We start from the raw sequence: 23,007 nt of genomic DNA, 5'->3' as shown, positions 1-23,007 counted from the left end.
GTTCACACTTTTTTACATACACATTATTTGCATAATTACTACATGACAAAAGCATAAAATGGCTTGTAATTATGGCATAATAGTCATAAATACTTAATTTATTGATACTTCATACAATTTCAAAATCATTGGTAGACTCAATATTATGCGATTGACATAATTTCGATTAGTATTTAGTTCATTTTAATCATATTATGTCATTTAGCAAAAATTAATATTCTGCACAGATTAATTTATGACAAGTCTACTATCCTGAGAGTCATGCTCGGGACAGACAGATATATTAAACAAGGCATCCGGTAACGACTAATTAAGGTAAGCGTCTTAAGAAACTCAAAACAAATTAATTGTCCGGAATTTGTTAACAGAATTATGTGTATTGAACTGTCCATTGTTTACTTATAACGTCAGCGAATAAAGTTGATATGGGGCTTGAATAGTTAGTACCACAGTATTTCAAAAATCGCATCAACCTTTATTTCATATCAAATATCGGGCACCATCAAATATTGGAGTGCATATGTTAACCAAGAATGGTATATATATACATATATATCGGACGATACATTTTTGTAGCGTGATTGTTTATGTGGATGAATCTAGCCTAAGTTTTTGATTCGCTGATTTTCAACAGCCATTCTTCTAAGTAATGGAATAGTTTTTTTACTGTAGACATTTATTTCAGGTACTTGTAGATTCTTATTTCTTAAAAAAAAACACATGATACACTATGGTATTTTTTTTTTGTTTTTTTATTGGAAGTATTATTATTGGAGCACAGTATTCGTTGAATTTGTAAAGGTCATTATGTCAAGTTGACAGTGCTGTGATTATACATGTAGGCTGTTTCCTATCATTATTGTAATTTGTTATTTTAGTTTTCGATCGCTTGACCTCTGCTTGTCTATTCTCCATAGTGGAGTCCGAGTTGCTCATTTACTTTTGTTACTTTGTATGTATGATTTTAGTTACTTAATGTTCTTTGTTGTGTATGTCTATTTTCCATGTCTGGTCTTTGTCCCTGGATTACATTATTTTGATTACCGCTATAACCTTTATTAATTTATTTCATTTCTGAAGACTCCAATGTTACTCTCAAAGTAACTGTTCTCGGTTAACGTTTAGGAGAGTAGCTATATGAAGACAGAACGACAGACACATTAAAATTAGAATTCTTATGTAATTGAGTTAAAAGATCTAGTTGATCAGTAACCTTAATGATTTTCCAATTGTCGAAAAATATATATCTAATATTAATTCTACTAAGTTCCAATTCATATTAATGTTAAAGAAAATCTGAGGTAAATTTAAAGGAAAGGGGAGATAATCAGTACAAGATAACTAAATGTTACTTGATTTGAAATTTAGAATAATGGATTTTCCTCTGTTTATCGTATGTTATCTAATGTTTGTTTGTTTTTTGTTTTTTGTTTGTTTTTTGTTTTTTTTTGTTTTGTTTTTGTTTTTTTTTTTTTAGAATTTCGGCATGATGTGGCTACCTCTTGGATTTATCACACTGGCAATTTTTCATGGCGTTAATGGCCAAGCAGCAAACGCTAAACAGAAAGCTGCTAAAACTGTCGGAAAAATGGACAAGAGTAGGTATATCTATCATATAATTTCTGTTTATACAATGTCGTGTTTTGTTCAAATTTAAGCTTACAAAAAGTGCAAAAAAGACCACCAAATTTTCATCCGCAACAGAAATGACATATGTGTTAAATAAAAGATATAGATCAAATGCAATGAAATGATGTACTCACAAATTGTCCTATTATACTATTACTTATTATTAGCAATAAGTCACATATTTAATTACTATCCCCGTGCAGGTGTCCGGGTGTTAAAAGAATAGGCCTGCAGCAGCGCTAAGCTTGTCGTATAAGGCGACTAAATAGTGCTCAGAAACCTAGCCGGGGGCTAGGCGCTCTGCCCACAGAGCAACTGGGATGTGTGCCCCAGGTGGTGGAATGGGGTACCCCTGGCGTGTTACATGCTGGGGTTGTCAGGCTATAATACGGAAAACCTGACCGCAAATCATAGTGGTGCACCGTGTGGGGAAAGATGCCACGTTCCTCGCACGTTAAAGAACCCTGCTGGTGTATTCGATAGGAGTAGGAACCTTTGCGCTCCGCCACAGGAGGATAAATTGCCCGACCTTACCCATCCCCCCTTTTTCCAGTGGCAATCAAAATTTGTCGACCCTATCATCCTTGTGTCCCATCCTTTCTTTTTCATTTCATGTTCATTTTATCATCCATTTCATGTTCATCGTCTGAATATAGCTGAAATATTGCTGCTCGGACGTTAAACCCCAACAAACAAACTTAATTACTACATGGACTAAATCATTTCATTTGTATCAGATCAAACATTGATATACTATTTAATCAAATTTTATTTACTGAATTCCTTACATGAGTTCAATTATTGATATTATGGTCGTTCCCACTGTTGTTTTGCGGTTTTTTTTTGTTTTTGTTTGTTTTTGTTTTTTTTGGGTTTTTTTTTTTAGTTTTTCGTTTTTTGTTTTTGTTTTTGTTTTTTAGTGCTTTGTGTTTCTTGTAGAATGTTTTGACAATCCAAGAACAGGAATGTGCATGGGAATGTTCCAAGCAAAATGGTTCTTTAACGAAGCCACGGGCAAGTGTGTCATGTCTCAAGGTTGTTTCTATCAAGGATTCATATCAATGCAAGAATGTCGAAAGGAATGTCAGTGTAGACAACCACTAAATGAAGGCTCAGGTTCTGGACCGGTTGGAGCTAATTGTGAACTCGAAGTGCAAAAATATGCTATGGTTGGAGAAGTGTGCACGCCATTCATGTTCACTGGATGTGGTGGGAATGGAAATCGTTTCAATACTATTGCAGAATGTATGAATGCTTGTAGAGAGAGAGAACCGTTAGATATGATGGGTGAAATGATGCCAGGAATGATGGGCTGGGCAGGAATGTCTGGAATGGGAGGTGGAATGATGGGAAACATGAATTTTAGAGGTGCTGGAAGACGAAATATGGGAATGGGTAATGGTGGTATGGGAATGGGTAATGGTGGTATGGGAATGGGTACTGGTGGTATGGGAATGGGTACTGGTGGCATGGGAATGGGTAATGGCGGCATGGGAAATAATGGTATGGGAATTGGTAATGCTGGCATGAGAAATAATGGTTTGGGAATGGGTAATGGTGGCATGGGAAATAATGGTATGGGAATTGGTAATGGCGGTATGGGGATGGATAATGGTGGCATGGGAAATAATGGAATGGGGATGGGTAATGGTGGCATGGGAAATAATGGAATGGGGATGGGAAATAGCGATATGGGGATGGGTAATGGTGGCATGGGAAATGATGGAATGGGGATGGGTAATGGTGGCATGGGAAATAATGGAATGGGGATGGGTAATGGTGGCATGGGAAATGGAATGGGGATGGGTAATAGTGGCATGGGAAATAATGGTATGGGATTGGGAAATAGCGATATGGGGATGGGTAATGGTGGCATGGGAAATAATGGTATGGGGACGGGAAGTAGTAGTACCGGGGGAAATGAAGCAGGATTTGGAATGGCTAATAATGGGGGTATGGGTAGTAGTGGAAATGGTATGGGAGGTGGCATGGGCAGTACCAGAGCAGGATTTGGAGGAGGCATGAGCAATATTGACAGAAGTGGTATTGGGAGTGGTAAGGGAATGGGTAACGGTGGGAGAGGTATGCATATGGAACATGGAATGGGAAGTGGAGGAGATGGTATGGGAATGGGTAATGGCGGAGTTGGTGGTTCGCTGAATGTTTGGGATCATTTAAGTAGTAATACTGGGTCGTCTGGAAGTGGTTTCGGGGGCAATCCTGCAAATAATGGAAGATCGGGTTTCGGAGCAGCAGATTTTGGTGTAGGAGGAGGGAGGACGTTAAGTAATATGGGTGGTAGTATGCACAAAAATGGAGGAATGGGTAGTGGACTAGCTAGCCATGGGACAAACGTTTGGAACCGTGTAAATGGACAAAGCAATAACAAGCCCATGTCAAATTCTGGCTCTGTGTTGTCAGGACCAGGTGGAGCAAGGAATAACGGAGTTGCAAATATGAACAATGGAGGTACACCCCTAGTTGACCAAGGAACAAAATCAAAGCCTGTAGAACACCCACCTACCCCACCGGCTTCAATGTCATCAGTGGGGGGCGGCTTTGGAGGGGCAAGTGACATTAGTTTCCATACAATGGGAAGTATGCTCCAACCTAATCAAGGAGGAAGTGTTTCACAACCACAGAGCAAAAATCAAGGTCAAACCCAACCTAAGCAGCCAGGAAACGCTACACCGCAAGTAAGTAATCAAAACCCAGCAAACAGTGGTAGCAGTGGTGGTGGCGTTGGGGTAAATCCACAAACAAATCAACCAGCAACTAATTCACAAAATAGTGGACCAACTGGCAATAACATTCCCGGAATAAACAACGGAGGCGCGCAAGGAGGAAACGTAGGTGGTTCACATGGAGGAAACATGGGAGGTTCACAAGGAGGAAACATGGGAGGTTCTCCGCAAATTGAAACCACTGGAGGGGCTACTTCTGCACCAAACCATAATTTTGGCCAAGGAAATTCATTTTTCGGTCATGGAACAAACAATCAAGGCAATTTAGGCACTAATAATGTGGTCGGAACAACAGCATATCCTGGATTCACAAGCATGGCTACATGGATGTTTCTGAAATAGAACAAAAAGATCGTAGTTTCTATGTTTCTATTAATCCATTTTTTAAAAGACTTTTTTATATTGAACCAGTATTCAAGGTACCAGATATATTGTTGGTTTGACACGAACGTAATGATACTTGTTCTTTTCTGTTGGGTGTTAAAGTAGTGACTATTGCTCAATGATCAGATGGTATATAAATATTGACATGCTTTCTGTGATACATAGTTTAGAGAAGAGTGCAACTTTGTTCTTATAGCTCAAGTTAGAATGCTGAATATTGATTAGTTACTTATGTTACTTGTCGATACGTTTTTTGGATGACCAAATATAGTAATTTTTTAAAAATCAGTTTGATTATTTAAAATCGGCGTTTGACCAAGTTTATATTTTCTATGTTTAGTATACAATGTCACCTAAAAAGTCCCAATTCCCAAAAAAAAAAAAATGATATATAGCGTATCAGTCCATTAATACAGAATTAAAGAAGTTATTCTAAAATACAATGACAACTGTATTAAAACATAAATAGTTATATAGAAATGGTAAGAAACTTGACAATGTAAACATACAACAGCTGCATTAACTTGTGTACAATAAAGAGAAGGACTAATTAAAATCATAAAAAAATAATTTAACAACCACAATATTCTTGTTTTCTTTCACGTATGAGTGAAACGCCACGAAAAGTGTCATACGCTTATACACCTGATTGCCATCTGTGTTTCTTTCATTTTTCGGCTTCTGTGTATAGTCTGTTCTTTTTTATTAAACCAATGCTTTGAAAGCGGGAGGTATGAAATAATCATGCTGTCCGTCCGTCCGTTTGCACTTTAATAGTTAATCGTTATAGTTTTATCTCCATCGTCTTGTCACAGTCACTTGATATTTTGAGAGAAGCTTTATTTAGGTTTGTCATATCGTTGGATTTTGACAAGAGAGAGACATAAATTTCGATTTGACGATTTTGTATGTTGACCATATTGGGAGTTTATTGAGATTAACTACAATGTAACAGTCACTCTTATGGGCTTAGCTATAGCGCTGTTCTGATTATCAATATCGCATGAAATAAGTTTTTATGTTTAATATATGAAAAAGCATGTATATCTGGAAAATATATATATGTGAACATAACCATAATATTATATCATGAGAGTAAACTATATAAAACTATGCATTTGAAACTATGGGATTATCAAAAAGTAATATATTTTGTAGAGAACAACATTAAGATTCATCATTTCCATGTGACATATGGACACAATTTCACCATAACTTTCTAATTACAAGCGTCTGGGAAAAAATATGATAGGGCATGCCTAGATGTAAAAAAGATAAACTGGTTATATATGAGATTGAATAGATTTGCTACGATATAATTTATCAACAATAACAGTTAAAGTCATAATTTCACATATACATTAATAAAATTTCGCCTTACATAATACCAATACCAATTTAATTTGTAATAAATTTTCTGATTGGTTGTTTCGATTTGAGCAACGTTAGTTATTTAGTATAACTTGTTTTGGTACTATGAAATCATTAACGTCGATCGGTATGCACCCCGCTTTTCATATAATCCCCCTACCCCCCCCCACCCCCCCCCCAAAAAAAAAAAAAAAAAAACCAAAAAAACAACGAAAACAAGACACACACAACGAAGAATATAAATTACAAAAATAGTACGCACAGAGAAACAAAAGTAAAAAAGCAACAAGGACTCCACTAAAAACTGGGACATGGCTCATGCACGCCGGTCGGGTAAGCGTCCTCTGCATTTCAAGATCCACACACACTCCAAGTTGCTGATAAAAAGTCAAGTCCGGGGTAGACGAAAGAGGAAAGAAAAACGATGACACGCTGAACAAATCGGTTTTGTTCTAATGGTGAAGATGGATACACCGTACCGAACCATGTGATGACGACCATAAAACTTCTGTAGTGATAACATACATCTTGTAGCAACATAACTCTGTTCCAGAAGCCTAATTGTAAGTAGTGGACGAACATACGGCATGCTCTGGCATAACGTATGAGTAGTGATATAAAAATTTCATACGCAGGTCCTGATGGGATGTTAACACATATGTAAGGAAAGCTGACAATACAAAAAGAAAAGCCATCGCGTTTGTCGTATAGTTTGTTCATTAGTTTCCTGTTCCATCGATCTTTAAGTATAGGTCAAGATATGAGGCTGACAGTGTATGTAGTATCCTTTATCTCAAGTTCCTTGTGGTAGATGCAATGTATAAAATCCCCAATCCCAGGATTACAGCTGAAATTGAGATCAAAAGACCTTACTAAACGATGTTCCTTCCTTTAGATCAGATCAGCTATAAAGTCAGCCTCATAAGTGTGAAGCAATAGATCAGCGAGTAGAGAAGCACAATTTGGAAAACGTGTCAACCGTGGTCGATAAATAATTCCAATATTTTGAAAACATTGTAACAGGAATGGCGAGTGGTCCGTTGGATAAGATGGCCCTTGGTTTTAAATATTACGCTTCTGTGTATACTGTAGGCATATGGATGTAGAACAAACCAATTAAAAATAAACGCTTGATTTATTACAATAAATGCTTGTTCTATTCAGCAGGATATATAACAGAATGATATTGACTCATAGTGATAGCAGTTTCTGTGTCTTTAATAAATTGTACGCCATGCGTGACTTGTTAAGTTGCCCTTATCCTAGTCCAATTGTAATACTAACAGCTTTCAAAAATGGCATTCACCAACTATAAAGTTAATAGTTCCTAGTTCCTTTTCCACATCAAACGATCCTTAAAAATGTTAACCATACATCCCAAAGTCCCTTCTTATTCCTTATCCACCATAAATAATGCTTGTATTTCACTCATTTCAAAGTCAGGTTCCCATGAAATTACTCCGGTGGTGCTCCTATATTGGTGGAAAATATCGTATGATATTGTAAAACGCAATAAACGTCAAACGACGCTATCGATATGGTGGGAGATTGCATTAATGATGGTTTCTTACAGCATTAAGTTCTTCCCATGGCTGTTTCCTTATATTTCAAATGATGTTGACAGCACTGCAGCCAAATGCAATCCGTCATCTTCGGCGAACTTGCTCCATATTTATACCTTCGAAATAATTCATACGCTGGCTCATGATAATGATTACATGTCAGCAAACAAAGGAATCTTGGCTCATGGTATGTCCCTAATGTTATTTCATAATTGTGTAAAGATCCCAGTGGTTCTCTTCCAAGAACACTCAAATTAATCGGCTAACGTTTCCATTGACGCTGATGCTATGTGAAGTGGTGAAATACGTCACTACAAATAGTCCATGGCCCCAAACATCTATAGGTTTGAAATATCTGAATAAATATCGAAACTGCTATCAATTAACATTAAACAATATCAAGATCAACATATAACTTTAACCTATCTTGAAAACTTATGAAATGCCATCGCCAGAACCCGGAAGTGAAAGTAAACGTAAATGACATCAATCATAAACATTGAAGACGGTGTCATGCTGCTTGGTTAAAAATATACCATAATAATCAATACTTGACGTTTGGATAATAAATCAAACTTGTCAATACTCTTCAAAGGTAATCTTTTTCACATGCAATATGACTCTTCTTAACACGGAACCCCAAAAATATGGTTACATAAAAATATAGTGTTTTGGGTTTTTTTTGGACATGTGCTTGAAGCATGTTGAATGGACTTGAATCGTTCCAAAATTTAAGATTATAATTGTCACGTTTACAGTAACAAGGAGACCTTAAGCATATTAAAATATCTTCGGTATATTCGGAAGATGATTTTGAATTTTTTTATTTTATTTTTTTTTATATAAAATATAATGAATCTCTACCAAGTACTACGTATCTGTACCTAGGTACATCGTCATTTCTGGACTAACAACAATGTATAATGTCTTTGAATCGGAATTTTAACTGACCATGGGGAACAGAAGTATAAAGTATGAATTATCTTAATATTTGGATTTGACTCCATTAGAAATTGAATAATAAAGAATGTCTACAATTTTTGAACAGGTTTTACCAGTTTTTTGCCAGTTTATACCTTTTATAAAGCGCTTCGCGGTTTATAAGTGTAAACTGTTCAAGCCATGTTATTTCGTATAACCTCTTCAACAATTAGAACCATTTCTTAAATGTCACTGGAAATGAAACCAACACACTTATAGAACTGTCATCAATCGCTATCCAACTTAATGAATTAGGTATTCAAAGCACCATGCATACAAAATGATATTCAGCAATATAAAAATTTCATTAAATCCTCTGCCTTTATCTAGTCAACTATTCCGGGTACTAGTAGATGCTTTCTAATTGTAAGAACTGAATGACATTTTTCAATACAATACTGCGTTTCCAGTCTTAAGTCTTAACTATAACGTTACATGATTTTATCATGTAATGTAGTATGATTTTTTTTACCTCAAAATTTGTATTTTATCTATTTTAGACGACAAATCAGTACTTGTATACAGTACAAATTATGGAATTGCCTTACTATGTCCCTTACTCTCCTGGTCACATTTCCTGATCCACACCTTTGATTTTGTCTGAAAGTTCTACTTGAGAATTTTTTTTTATAAAAGGTTAGTTTGGTGAAATCATAAAACACGTAGGCGTTTACTAGTTCACACAACAATTCAACAAATATTATTGGGTTCACACAACAATTCAACAAATATTATTGGGTTTGCATATCTATCAAGTTTTGTTGCTCTTCCCTAGATGCATAGCTGTATTGATCTGATCTTTTCACATGCTTGATCTTGATCGAAATATAACTGAACATTGCCCGTAACGGGACTTCTTCGCCCGCAGCCTGTTGAACCCTGTATATTTGGAGACCAAAGTGGACACACGATTCATATTGGACATAATTATTATGGTGGATAGACCAAGCATTTTTTTATTCACAACTTTGCTGCCATTTCTAAAACACCCAATCCTATGGCACAATCAGTGCTATTTCTATTGTTGACAACACAATGACAGATTATGAATGCAAATTTATTTTAAACATAAATTCCTAACAATATATACACGTACATCCCAGTATGGTTATTAAATACCCCATTAAGTTTCATATTAATCCTGCAAGAGGAGGAATTGCCGACAACACACGAGTCCAAGTTTTTCTGTAAAAAAGTCCAACACCCGTCATTTCTAGAGTTTATGCCAAACATTAATTTCTGACAACATAAACACCCAAATATGGTAACACTCCATTAAGTTTCATTACAATCCTGCGATTCGTTAAAGAGGAGTTGCGAACAACGCATCAGACTAGGTTTTGCTGAAAAATGCCTAAGTTCAACAACCGTCATTTCTATATTTTAAAATATAAACAACCACAACTATCAAACCTTTCAGAGTCATTCCTTACCAACATTCAATATGTATCAAAAGAATAACGGAAATACAACAATTTACTCAAGAAGACACTTACAATTCAAATGAGCGTTTTTTCCCTAGAAAATAAACAATTACTTGTAGAAACAATTTTTATGCAACTAAATAAATAGTATAGACATAAGTAAACTTTCGATGCTAAGATCTTAACTAAATGAGAGCATAACTGAATTATTAGACATGTTTGGCAATGGGTGTTTCTAACGGTAAGCTGAAAAAAAAGGAAACCAAACAGCCTTAAAAAGTCATAAACATGCTTTACACTGACATTTGAATCAGTTATTCGGATCGATTTATGTTTGGTACATTATGGAATTTGTGGAGTGAATAGGAACTAAGTAACATTCAAGAGTTAGAGATTACAATATTTTCTGTTTTATATTTGAGAAAGGAAGTTTTATGGTATGACCTTGTTCATCGTTTCCTTTTAGCGCAAATTCCTTGTTGGTTCGGACCATTCCTATAGATTTAAATCCAGGCGTCAATTTTAAAAAAAATCGTTAGTGTAAAGTTAATCATAAACAGTGACGTCATAAAAGAAATCATTAGTGTGACATCATAACGTTCGATCAACTTTACAATTATAAAAAAAAATAGTGAAAACTGAATTTTTAGTTTTGAATGCAGGACATTGTTAACTACAAGGGTTTCATTCTATAATAGATGCTTACCAAGAAAGACGAACTTTGAATCCTTATTCCGTTTCATTCTAAATCGATCTCAGTCGTTCGAACTATACATACAAAGTTCATTACCATCCCAAGGTGACAGGTCAATAAATATTATTAATTGATATTCAAACTAATGCATTGAATAATGGAGAGGGGTTAGAGGTTAAGGGCAATTACTTCTTGCGATACAATGTATCTTGATTAATTTTGAGATGATGATAGGCGATAACTCATTTTTTATGAATATTCAAATAACAGAAGACACCAAAGTGCATGACACTGTTTCCTTCGTTAAAAAAACGCGAACATATTACATCATATATTGTACATTTTCCTGTACTGTGCCTCTTTAGTTGATTAAAGAATTAATTTACATTTTTCGCAAGTGTATACAATATGAGACATAATTCTATTTAGTAAATAAAGTAAGTTTAGTTATCTACCTACAGTATACACACATATATAAACAGGATCATGTAAAACTGTCTAAGTGGTTGTCTTTACTCATTTTTTTTTGTGTTCATCATTGTACGTTTATACAAAAAATGTTGTTGTTTTTTTTTTTAGAAAAGTGATGAGCACCCTCTGTATACATGTACCCAAGAGATAAAAACAAATAAAATTATTTCAAAGGACACAATTAAAAAAAAATATGTATAACTTTCATACGTATTCTTTGTTTCCTATCCGACTGAACCAACACATACACGTACAATTGGAGGAAGAAATGACTAGACACGGTTTATACTTGAGTTTCTGTATTCATGTACTTGGCGATCATTCGTATACATGCAGCTTTTTCTTCAATAGCGATTCAACTAACTTTCTACTGCTAGTATGCTATTTTATTATATTATTCTGGAGTAATACGTGTACATGTATTGTTATAATATAAATTAAATTGTCATTGCATAAGTACATTGTAACAAAAGAAACATAAAACAAAGATAAATTGAGCGGTTTTTAATTAAATAAAATAACAATGACATTATGCAGGCAGTCTGTAACTACTTTGTCATGAATATCCATGTCACCCATGTCATACTTCATGCAAATTTAAATTAAATGAAATTATTTACACGCAGACCAGCGAAAGGTGAGTCTTCTATACATAAATAGCTTTTAATAATGTCAATTATGTTTTTTGTATATTTCATAACATTTATTGAACTTTGATCTTATACATTGTATACAGTAGAGTCTTGTATCAAGAACGGTTTGATATTTAACATATTTAACTGGGATGACACTAAATGAAAATATCGTAAACATAAACGTATTCATCAGCTGCATATTTATTCCCAAGTTCATGGTAATTTATCCAATAATATCCTAAAATAATTCAAATGTCTACCCGGCTTGTGCTGTACGTATATACGCTACACAATAAACAATTTAGCTTCAAGTGTAAACCGAATGGTTTTCTTACAATCACATATCTGAATAATAAGAGTGCTCTCATCCGCAGATCAAATCACTCTGTGGTGCCAAATTAGATGACAAACAAGTGCACCACACAACATAATTATTCATACAGGAAGTGTCTAACCAATCACACAGTTCGTGTCATATAAACACGCTCGTCTCAATGCCATGGTGTGACTTACAACGAAATTTTCTCACGAATAGGTACATGTAATTAATAGGTCTTTTTTTAAAGCTTTAAAACCTCAAACCGTATTTCCTGACTTCTTAGTGGCACTGTTCAACGGAATACATGGAAAAAAAGCACAAGAAATTGAGTGTTTTTTTTCAATGGAACAAACTGCTATTCCATGTCGACATTGTCGTTTAAGGTTCAGAACAAATTTTCAAGTATGGATTCGTTGTTATCAAAATATCCGAGTTCCCTAAAATCGTTTTAATTGTATACATATTGCTCATCCGTTAAACTCCATAGCTCAGCATAGCTCATCCTAAACATGAAAACGCGCTATAACAATGATGGGTTGGTAATTAGTTGACAATGGCTTTGTTAATCGCCAAAAAAGGTAGACAAATTTAGTTCCAGACTTAGGTTAGCCGACACTATGAGAATTAGATAGGGTTTTTTATGTTTGATAGACTATTTGTTGACAATATTCAGTAATAATCTAGCCGTCATACAAAGCCAACATTGCTATCGAGGATATGCTGATGTAAAAAAAATGTGTGGCAAACTGGGTGTAAGGTCAAAATAGGGTCGCTTCCAATAGTCGCTATTACCTAAACAGTTACTATTTTAATATACATGCAAATGTATTGCACGCTAAGGTAATCAGTTACCGCTAAGTTGATAGAAATATCCTTTGTTTTTTTTTTTAGAAATGATAGCTTGATTTCTTACTTTTGTTTTCCTTTTTTAATTTATGTTTTCTATAATTTGTTTTGTTTTTTGTTTTATGTTTTTGCAATCGTTGTTTTATGCCATTTGATAAATATGTACAGTTTGTTCATATTTTAATTTTATATGTAATAAATAAAAGTAGTAGTGTTTTTAATCATACTGTTTTAATTTTCTAATTTACTCCCACTTTTACATTTATTTAGATTTGTTAAGCCATGGAAACAACAAAGGTGTTGATATTAACCGGTGCAGTATTCATAGTTATAATCGTATCATGCTTTGCGAACTCTGGGGAAAACGTTCTGCCGTATGGTAAGTTCACTGTAAGATTAAATCATTTCACTGATTGAGGAACTATGTTCTCAGCAATATAAAGCACAGAAAAAGAAAACTGATTTTTTTCAACAAAAAAATGAACCGACTTGCAGTAATTAAAATAGTACAATCTTCACCATGAAATGGCAAAAAAATGCATTTTTAAAATTATAATTCATTGTCAGGCTCTTAATGTACACGTTTTATTTTCTTTTTTACAGAAAGTCCATTGTAACTTGACTATAAAACTTGTGTGACCAAATGCATGTTGTTGAATCGTTTTGTATAACATAGAGTCCGATGTAAAATGTAATCTAATGCATTGTATTTCTTTTACCAATAACTCATGTTTTCCTTTTTTTAATTTATGTTTTCTATCGTTTGTTTTTGTTTTTTGTTTTATGTTTTTTCAATCATTACTTTTACACCATGTAGTGAACATGTGCAGAGTTTTAATTTTAATTCATTCGTAAAGTTAGTCGTAAGACATCATGTAAATGAAATCACTGTTGTGAGAAAAAAGATTAATGCAATAGATAACGGGAGATAACTCTACATGTAATTATGTGCTAAATAATGGGAGATCACAATACCAGTATGCTTAATATAGGAAATTCTTCAACAAAAGTACATACTGGTACATAATGAGAATAGATGACTATTAATTTCAAACTTGTATCAATAAGAACTTTTTTTTCAACATCCATTGCTTAATAAGTTCCACTTTAATTATGTCACATCTTCAGATCTCTAAAACAGTCCAGATTCGACCGATTTTTTTTCCCAATTGTTAAGTGCAATGTCACACGTTAACAACCCAACTGATGCAAAGAAGATAATTTATTACAATATAACAACTTAGTCATTCATCGTGTGATTAAAGGAGAAGCCAAAATAATTTCCTTTTCTTAATTAATTAATCAAGATTTATTATTAGGAAATTTGAACGGTTGAACTGTGACGTCACGAAGTCGGTTTGTAAAGTGAAAGTAAATAGGTAATTGATTACGGTGTCCGAAGAAATCGCAAATTTGGGACTTTTCCTCTATAAATTCAACCCAAAAAAAATAGAAGAAGAAATTGAGGCACAACACGTAAGCAAATGTCAGACATCATTGACGAACAACGGGATTTGCAGCCAGATGCCTAGTATTTGTAAAGAAAATCTTATGGCTACTTCCATGACTTCCGAAGAATGTTCATGTTGCTGGTAAAAAAAAAAACAAAAAAAAAACTTACTCTTTTATCATTCGTGCAATCGTCAGCTTGACATCATGTTTTGGTGATTAAATAAGCAGGATCTTAGAAATATTTACGGAAAATTCTTTGTTTACATATTATTTGCAGTACTTGTATCAGTATCCGACCGACTTAGTGACGTCCAGTGCCAATCCGAAGCTATCGGTAAAAATCAATAAAGTCTGACTATCATCTTCCTTCAGATAGGAGAGTTCTGAAAGATGGCTATCCACTTATATTTCAAGGATTTCGAATTTTGCATAGCCTTGAGCATTTTATAAAAGCGCATTTTGCATTAAAGGTTTTTTTTTTTTTTTTGTTTACGTGGGTATGATTTATCATAAGAGCCCAACTTAATGCAAAGGTGGTATTTCCTTTTAATAATATAGCACTTACTATGCATTCAACACGAATTTGAATTTATTAAAGTTAACTGTACAAAGTTTTCATATCTTACATACACAGCGTCCCGGAGATGGGGAAACTGATGGATCCTACAATTTCTTTTATTTTTACAACAATTTGTGTATTTTTTCGTCGTTTATCACTTATGAGATCAACTGTGACTTCACAACAATTATACAAATATCACAAATAATGCTTTCTATATCACCATCTGAAAATAATTATTCGAATGGCTTCCATTTTCGGATTGCGATAGAGTGTATTGTTTAATGATTGTTATATATTATTAACTCATGGATACCGATTCCAGAGCTATTTTCTCGTTCCCATTAGGCAAAGTTTGGTTAAAAGACGCATAACATACAATTGTATGAATGAAATACTCTTGATTATTTAATTTTGCTATTAATACATGTAGTATATTTGTAACATTTAAATTAAAAAAGAAAAAAAACATTTCTTTGAACTACGACGAATTTATTTTGTTTTCCATGTATACGATTTTATTCATAATTCTGTACATAGCCCTGTATTGGTTCTTGATAATCTGTGTGGTCTCTCCATGTTCCCTCTCTATTTCTCTCTTTCATACTTAATGATATAGAATGTACCGTAATAATACATGTAAATATTCAAACTCCGGTAATATTACTTGTACATATAGCATATGCATCGCGGAACGACCCGTTTTCATTTGCATTATACATATATAGAAGATAACTCTGAAACCAGAAAATATTGTAATGTCAATATATACCTTACAGTCTTCATCTGTAAGTATCTTTACATTGTTCATTTACAGAATGCACATTGCCCAAAGAAAGTGGACGGAAATGTAAATCCGGGAAAGAAAAATGGTATTTCAGCGTTCGACAGGGGCAGTGCAATAAGTTCACATACTATGGATGCGGTGGTAATTCAAATCGTTTCAGTTCATATTCTGAGTGTCGCCGAAAATGTTCATGTCAAGCAGATATCAACCATGGTGTATACTGTGATAAAAAATATGTGATGCGTTATTTTTGGGAAACGTCGAGCAAGATGTGTCGGAAGTTCTGGTTCAGCGGATGTAAAGGCAACGAAAATCGTTACAGAACTATAAGCCAATGTAAACGTGTTTGTAATTAGGCGTTACGATATTTATCAAGGAATCACCTTTGCCTGTATCTTTATATATTCGTCCTTTCTAACTGGTGTATTGTATTTATAAATAAACAATTTTACTTTTGGTTTGCTTTTCAAGTATTAATTATTATTGCTGTATTGGAATGTAAAGTACAGTTTTCGGTGGGGGCAAGAACCGATTCTTTATATTTTATTTTAGTTTTTGATTACTATCATTTTGGGGAAGTTGTTCGACAAATTGGAACAATATAGAACAAATAGAAAGATATTCGTGTATGCTTTTAATTAAAACTTTATTTTTGATAAACAGATCTGATTTCTTACACTGCATTGAAAGATTTCTTTCTTAAATTACATTTTGCTTATGCTTACCCTATGTTCTGTCTACATTTAAGAATTATGCATTATAGGAAAAGAAATAATTAAATAGATTATATAATTATATTTTGCTGGAAACCATTCGGGATTCATGCCTTAGTAGACAACGTTTCAAACGAAAAAACATTGACGGTGAGAGTATGTTCAAAAAATATTTACAGCCAAATTTTAGTTGAATTTTACACACAAAAAGTTCGAGAAATTTTTTCCGCAAAGATGTTGTAGAGCATTTCACCCCATAACTAGTCAAAAACACAGTATACCAAGCGAAACGAACATTTCGGAAATATCTTAATACTCCGAAAAAAAAAACCCAAAGAGATGCATCAAACTCCGCACCAATACTTGATTTGTGACGTTCTGTCATATTGTTATGCACACCTATCAAGAAACAATTAATCAGGAGCTTACGTAGTATTTGTAATGTTCTCTAACATATGTCGCTGATAAGTTAATGTACTTTTATGAATGATTAAACAAATAATTGAATGTTGTCAGTTTCAAAGCACCTTTTAATTGATTTGTTTGAACTTTACTCTATATTAGCCTTTTCATGTTAATACTGTCAAGGTGTCTTATAATAAATGTCTTAAGTTGAGTGTAAATACATTTGACGTGATTACACAATTCCTCTCATGTCAGATCGCGTATTGACTTACACGCTTTGTTCGCACTCCAAATAATCAGCACATATGACAAGATTTATGTTCAATATTTGCTATTTTCGCCTGAAAACCACTTCCTTTTGCATATATTTGGAATTAACGGACATTAAAGAAATTTGACGCTTTGTTACCATTATCATTGTCTTTATCAAGTCATTTCACATGTATTTTTTTACAGATTAAGGTTTCATTTTTGACCTGTTAACAAATGAATTCACCTTCTTGATTTTGTACGGGTCTAAACCGGACTTGACGTTTTTATGAGTAACTCGGCGGGAGTTTCTAGAAAAGCAGAGGACGCTTACCCTACCGGTGCACCTGGTCCATGCTCCCAGTTTTTAGTGGCTGAGTTGCTGATTTACTTTTGTTACTTTGTATGTGTGATTTTAGTTACTTCATGCTCTTTGTTGTGTATGTCTGTTTTTCATGTCTGGTCTTTGTCCCTGGATTACATTCTTTTGATTACCGCTATAACCTTTGTCCCCTTGATTATTCTTTAGAATCGAAAGGTTTGTCATACAATTTAGAGCAATAAAACACCTGAACAGGAAAAGTCACACTCCGTCCCAAAGGGGGAAAAGAGAGTAGTCATCAATTCCATAACCAATAAGTTTTATTTTTGTTTTAAATAGAGACTGTCTACTTTAATTCTTCTATTTATTTTCTCTTTTTGTAAAAAGGCGGGGGGGGGGGGTCTTTTGGTGGTGTTTTTTTTTTTAAACATGCGTACATCAAAAAGCATCAACGAAAGTATATAGCAAGAACGATGTGTAAATCAAATCAACCAACTTAACCCAATGTCCCCTTTTTAAATTGCATTTGTTTTATTATTATGACTAATTGATCTCATGATAGGCTTTGGTACAGCTGCTGCCTGATACTTTCTGGTTATAACTGGAAATTTTCCCCATAGTAATGACACAAAGGGCAGATTATCTGAAACCCATGACCGTATATAATAGAGCTTTGCATACATGAAAAAATAACAAACTAATTAAGAGAAACAGAGGTAAAAGACAGTCAGTTGAGCAGATAAGAAGCATAGCGCCCTCGTCTTTGGAATTTTAGTTCGGCAAACAGTAAGTTAACCTTTGCATCTAATTTAATAATATAATAATGCAGGTACATGTACTATGGGCGCTATGCCTCATATCTGTAGTACTTTTCAAATGCAAGTATCAAACGGTATAATTGAATTGCATGTGATAGAAACTGTGGAATGTGCCTTTTTGATATGAAGCAAAATGAAACACAAACAGCATGTAGTGTCTCTTATATATTCTCATGCGATACAGCATGCTCCTTTCTTTGGGCATTAATGTTTTTACTGTGTTTTCTCAATGACATTTTCCACAATTTTCAATTGATGTGTCCCTCGATTATATAAGTACCTTGTAAATTACTACTTCTAATTTCCATAATTTTCATGAAAAACACAGACGTTTCATTCCATGCACATTTAATATGCTCGCTAATTGAAAATACAAACTTTACAATCATGGGTGCAAAATGGTTCAAACCACTCATACCAGTAAGAGACTCTTTTTTAAAAAAATGTTTCGAATATGAAAATGCACGTAAGAAAAAAGACACACGTATGATGACACGTATGATGACTTGTTTGCAATATGTTTAAAAGTGCAGTTAATGTAAATATTAAACACATCTTAGAAATAGTTCCCAGCAGGATTTAAACCTGCAAATATGATGGATATGAATTCCTCTTTCGACAATTTCAGACGAAAAACTAAATTAAGTAACTTCGACGTCAACATTACAACAGGAAGAAATTTAGACATTAAAAGGGAAAATTAAAGAGTTAAAAAGTGCTCTGTTTTAAGTTTCCACGCGTTTGCTTTCTTAACTCAGGATATACAGGAACCATAGCTATTTAGATGAATAAAGGGTAATAACAAAATGCAATACTATGACTCTATGCAATACAACAAAATGTAAAATAATTGTCATTCTTGGTGGGTATGAAATGCCGATTTTAATTGTTTTACTTACAGAAATAGTAAGACTATCTGGCACCAATTGGCCAAAAGATGAACAAATACATGGTAGCAGTATGGACGGTGACAGTCGTTTTGGCAATCATCTATACTCCTTCATATGTGGAATCAAAGGCTACCTCAACCACACCAGCACCGCAGCCTAAACCAACGTCACCTGCTCCGAAACAGACACCATCCGCAGTCAACAAACAAGAGAAAAAAGATGTTGATGACGAGAAAAGTGTTGCAGCTACATCAAATGCAGGAAAAGCAGAAACTGCTGATAAGCCTAAACGTCATCATCAGCATCATCATCATCGTCATCATCAACGAAAACATCATCATCGCCGTCATCATCACCCTCACCACAATCATAGGAAGAGTACACCAAAGCCCACATGTGAGTATCAAGACATAGCTTCTCTGTGTGCACATGGTCCATTCGTACTCATGTTATGTTACTTTTTCTCGTATTAAACTAGCCATAATTAATTATTCATATTTTCATATAAGTAGCTTCTACAAAGGACATTTTACGTTATTCGTAATTCCGTTTGACTCCAATATTCTGATGAAATTGATACCATTTGAAGAGTTGATGATATTGAAGAGGCTATGAAATTCTCAAACTTTAAACAATGGACATATAGTGTTAAGACTTATAAGTAAGCAATATAAGTTTCTTATAAGTAAGCAATATAAGTTTCTTATAAGTAATCTCAAAAGTTCAAACTCCATTTAGATGAGGTCATAGTTCAAGTGTACAAAAGAAGTGAATGATAATAGCGCGAGATATGTTTTCCTTATTCTCGTGTTTTAAGGATACATGTACATGATTTTTTTTCATTTTTTCAGAAACATTATAAAGGATGGAACAAATATGTGGTTGTACAGGATGCAGAAGACCTCAAATTTAAAGTTAAAAAAAATGCTAAAATTTACTTTAATTATTGATACCATTTTTTAAATAAAATTATTTATCGACGACGAGTACAGCCAAACCGTTTGTTGTTGTTTTAAAATATTTATATGCAGCCACTTTAAAAAAAAAATAATTTGCTTTTTTGTTTTGTCTTGTTTTGTTTTGTTTGTTGTCGTTGTTGTTGTTGTTGTTGTCGTCGTCGTCGTTTTTATTTTTTGTGGTGAACAAAGTTTTCAAACACAATTAAACCAGCGAAACATACAAATATGATACAAATAAGTATACCTTCATTTCTTGTTATTTTGAGTGATTGAAGACGAAATAAAATCGACGAATTGGACAAGATATGATCAATGCTACGAGTTTTTTGATTGATAATATTTTCATTCGATTTGGTAATACATACATTTTGTTGGTATTCCAATTAGGACTAATTGAGCTCCTCTTCTAGCGGATTTGTTTCTCTACTGCTATGAATCGCAGTTTTTGGCTAAACTTTTTAAAGATTCTACAAAACATGATATGTTGCATTATTTAAGATACCTTGATGATATTTTGGCCGTTAATAATTCTTACTTCGAAAACTTTGTTCAAGATATCCCCAAAGAGTACTTGAGCTGACTAAGTTCAAAAATAATAGTACTCGTATACTCTTTCTTGATTTAGATATTACACTAAAAATAATATTCCTGAAGTACCCTCTTATGGTATTCAACGTTCCTCGCACGTTAAAGAACCCTACTGTGGTATTCTCCCGGAGTAGGAACCATAGGGCTCCGCCACAGGAGGCTAAATTGCCCGACCCTACCCACCTCTTCCTGTTTCCAGTGGCAATAAAAATTTGTCGACCCCATTGTCCTTGTGTCCCATCCTCTTTCATTTCATCATCATTTCATGTTCATTTATCAATTTCATGTTCATCGTCTGAATATAGCTGAAATATTGCTGCTCGGACGTTAAACCCCAACAAACAAACAAACTTATGGTATTCATATTTCATAACTGATCCGTTTTGCTGACTTTGCGATTTTAATGACCACAATAAATTCCTTACAGAAAAGCTGTTCCACCAGGAATATCGACATCACAGGCTTCTAAAACATTAAGGGTTTCACTGTTACAAAACTTTGAAATAAAACTATAATAGCACTTGCAGTTTCTTAATTAAAAAAAATAGTGCCCATCCATTTTTTACGAAAATATTCCTATAACTTTTTTTAAACAAAGTCCTATGGGTTTATCGACCGTCCTTAGATTTATTGGTAAAGTATACGTTTTATAAATTGGTGTCTATTCTTTATCCATTGCTTTCACAAATAGAGATATTTTATCACTTATTGAAACCCTGTGTAAAAACTAGGTCATTTTTGAGTGCTGCTTGTTTGTTTGTTTGGTGGGGTTTAACGTCCGAGCAGCAATATTTCAGCTATATTCAGACAATGAACATGAAATGGATGATAAAATGAACATGAAATGGAAAAAAAAGAAAAAAAGATGGGTCACAAGGATAATAGGGTCCACAAATTTTGATTGCCACTGGAAAAAGAGGGGATGGGTAAGGTCGGGCAATTTAGCCTCCTGTGGCGGAGCGCAAAGGTTCCTACTCCGGGAGAATACCACAGTAGGGTTCTTTAACGTGCGAGGAACGTGGCATCTTACCCAACACGGTGCACCACTATGGTTTGCGGTCAGATTTTCCGTATTATATCCTGACAACCCCAGCATGTAAGACGCCAGGGGTACCCCATTCCACCACCTGGGGCACACATCCCAGTTGCTCTGGGGGCAGAGCGGCTAGCCCCCGGCTAGGTTTCTGAGCACTATTTAGTCGCCTTTTACGACAAGCTTAGCGCTGCTGCAGGCCTATTCTTTTAACACCCGGACCTGCACGGGGCTTGAGTACTGCACTACATCAAATCTTGCCTGTATATTCCTTGACGTTACTACTTCAAATCCAGCCCACTGGAATTGTAGTCACTGATTATTTCTAATGCTGGTAGATTTTATGGTATTATCATTCTTTGATATGTTCTGAGCTAGCTTTCAGTAATTGCTAGGGTTCTTTAAATGGACATCTTGTGTTTGTCTATGTGGTTTATGTTAAGGTATTCTATGCAGAGAATTGGATGTAGTATTGAATGAAGTTTGTGGTTTGTTTGTTGTTTTAATCCATTTTGACATCACATTAAAAGGTGATGATAAAGGCTTTATGAAACTAGTTTAACCAATCCGCAGATTACAAACGCCTGTCCACAGTCAGGATATGTTGGTCATTAAAGGGTCTTTGTGTCGTTATATATATTACATTTCAGTTTGATTTGAAGAATTGTCATCGTTCAGTTACCGTGGAATTTGTAAATTTGTTATCGGGCCTTCCAAAGCTTTTGGTGATCTCTGAAAGTATTTACTATTTTGTATTGAATTGATACGCTGGTGCATTTGTTACGTTTCAACAAATCCGTTCTTTTTCTACTGATACTGCTGAAAAGGATATAGCAGTTCTATTGATCACATGGTCAAAAAGGGACAACATGGTATATTTCAATTTCGCGATAACACTACGAATTACTTGATTGAGGTTGATGAAATATCATTCGCTGACATTTAAGGTAGCGCCTTCCCCATAAGATATCAAAATTTTAGCAATGTCGCATTCATAGTCGAACGGAAACGGTTTCTGTAAAAAATATGACCTGCAATTGCTGCTAATACAAAAAAAAATGAACTCCAAACGTTGAGTCCATAGATATGGTTTTGGGAATGGAATGTTGCATCAACTACACAGATTTAGTTATATTAATTAATCGATCCACTGTATATATAGAGATAAGAAA

The 23,007-nt window shown here is 34.3% G+C and overlaps 2 protein-coding genes and 1 long non-coding RNA gene across 7 annotated transcripts; all 3 read left to right on the top strand.

The window, feature by feature from the left end:
• Positions 1-163: 163 nt before the first annotated feature.
• Positions 164-5,042, top strand: LOC148624698 (uncharacterized). Of its 3 annotated transcripts, none has more exons than XM_088567536.1 (3): positions 164-315; positions 1,478-1,598; positions 2,569-5,042. In XM_088567536.1, the coding sequence occupies exons 2-3, from the start codon at positions 1,487-1,489 to the stop codon at positions 4,713-4,715; spliced, it is 2,259 nt and encodes a 752-aa protein (XP_088423662.1). In that variant the 5' UTR covers positions 164-315; positions 1,478-1,486; the 3' UTR covers positions 4,716-5,042. The 3 variants fall into 3 exon arrangements, with proteins under 3 accessions (XP_088423662.1, XP_088423664.1, XP_088423663.1); XM_088567538.1 differs by lacking the exon at positions 164-315 and adding an exon at positions 347-439; XM_088567537.1 differs by lacking the exon at positions 164-315 and adding an exon at positions 548-685.
• Positions 5,043-11,186: 6,144 nt separating this feature from the next.
• On the top strand, positions 11,187-16,541 carry LOC148624697 (uncharacterized). Of its 3 annotated transcripts, none has more exons than XR_015920170.1 (3): positions 11,187-11,226; positions 13,331-13,439; positions 15,889-16,541. It is a non-coding gene; the product is annotated as an uncharacterized LOC148624697 (long non-coding RNA). The 3 variants fall into 3 exon arrangements; XR_015920171.1 differs by lacking the exon at positions 11,187-11,226 and adding an exon at positions 11,809-11,897; XR_015920172.1 differs by lacking the exon at positions 11,187-11,226 and adding an exon at positions 12,279-12,430.
• Positions 16,542-18,190: 1,649 nt separating this feature from the next.
• On the top strand, positions 18,191-20,252 carry LOC148624696 (uncharacterized). The gene is made up of 3 exons (XM_088571178.1): positions 18,191-18,333; positions 19,267-19,651; positions 20,107-20,252. Coding segments are annotated over exons 2-3 (351 nt in total). The 5' UTR covers positions 18,191-18,333; positions 19,267-19,302; the 3' UTR covers positions 20,109-20,252.
• The last annotated feature ends 2,755 nt before the right edge of the window (positions 20,253-23,007 follow it).

Source organism: Perna viridis, chromosome 2, assembly GCF_037379345.1.
Source record: "Perna viridis isolate PV_CMFRI_1.1 ecotype Kerala chromosome 2, ASM3737934v1, whole genome shotgun sequence".
In the NCBI taxonomy this organism is placed as follows: domain Eukaryota; kingdom Metazoa; phylum Mollusca; class Bivalvia; order Mytilida; family Mytilidae; genus Perna; species Perna viridis.
The sequence above is the reverse complement of the archived record's forward strand: the minus strand, read 5'-3'. Positions and strand labels throughout refer to the sequence as shown.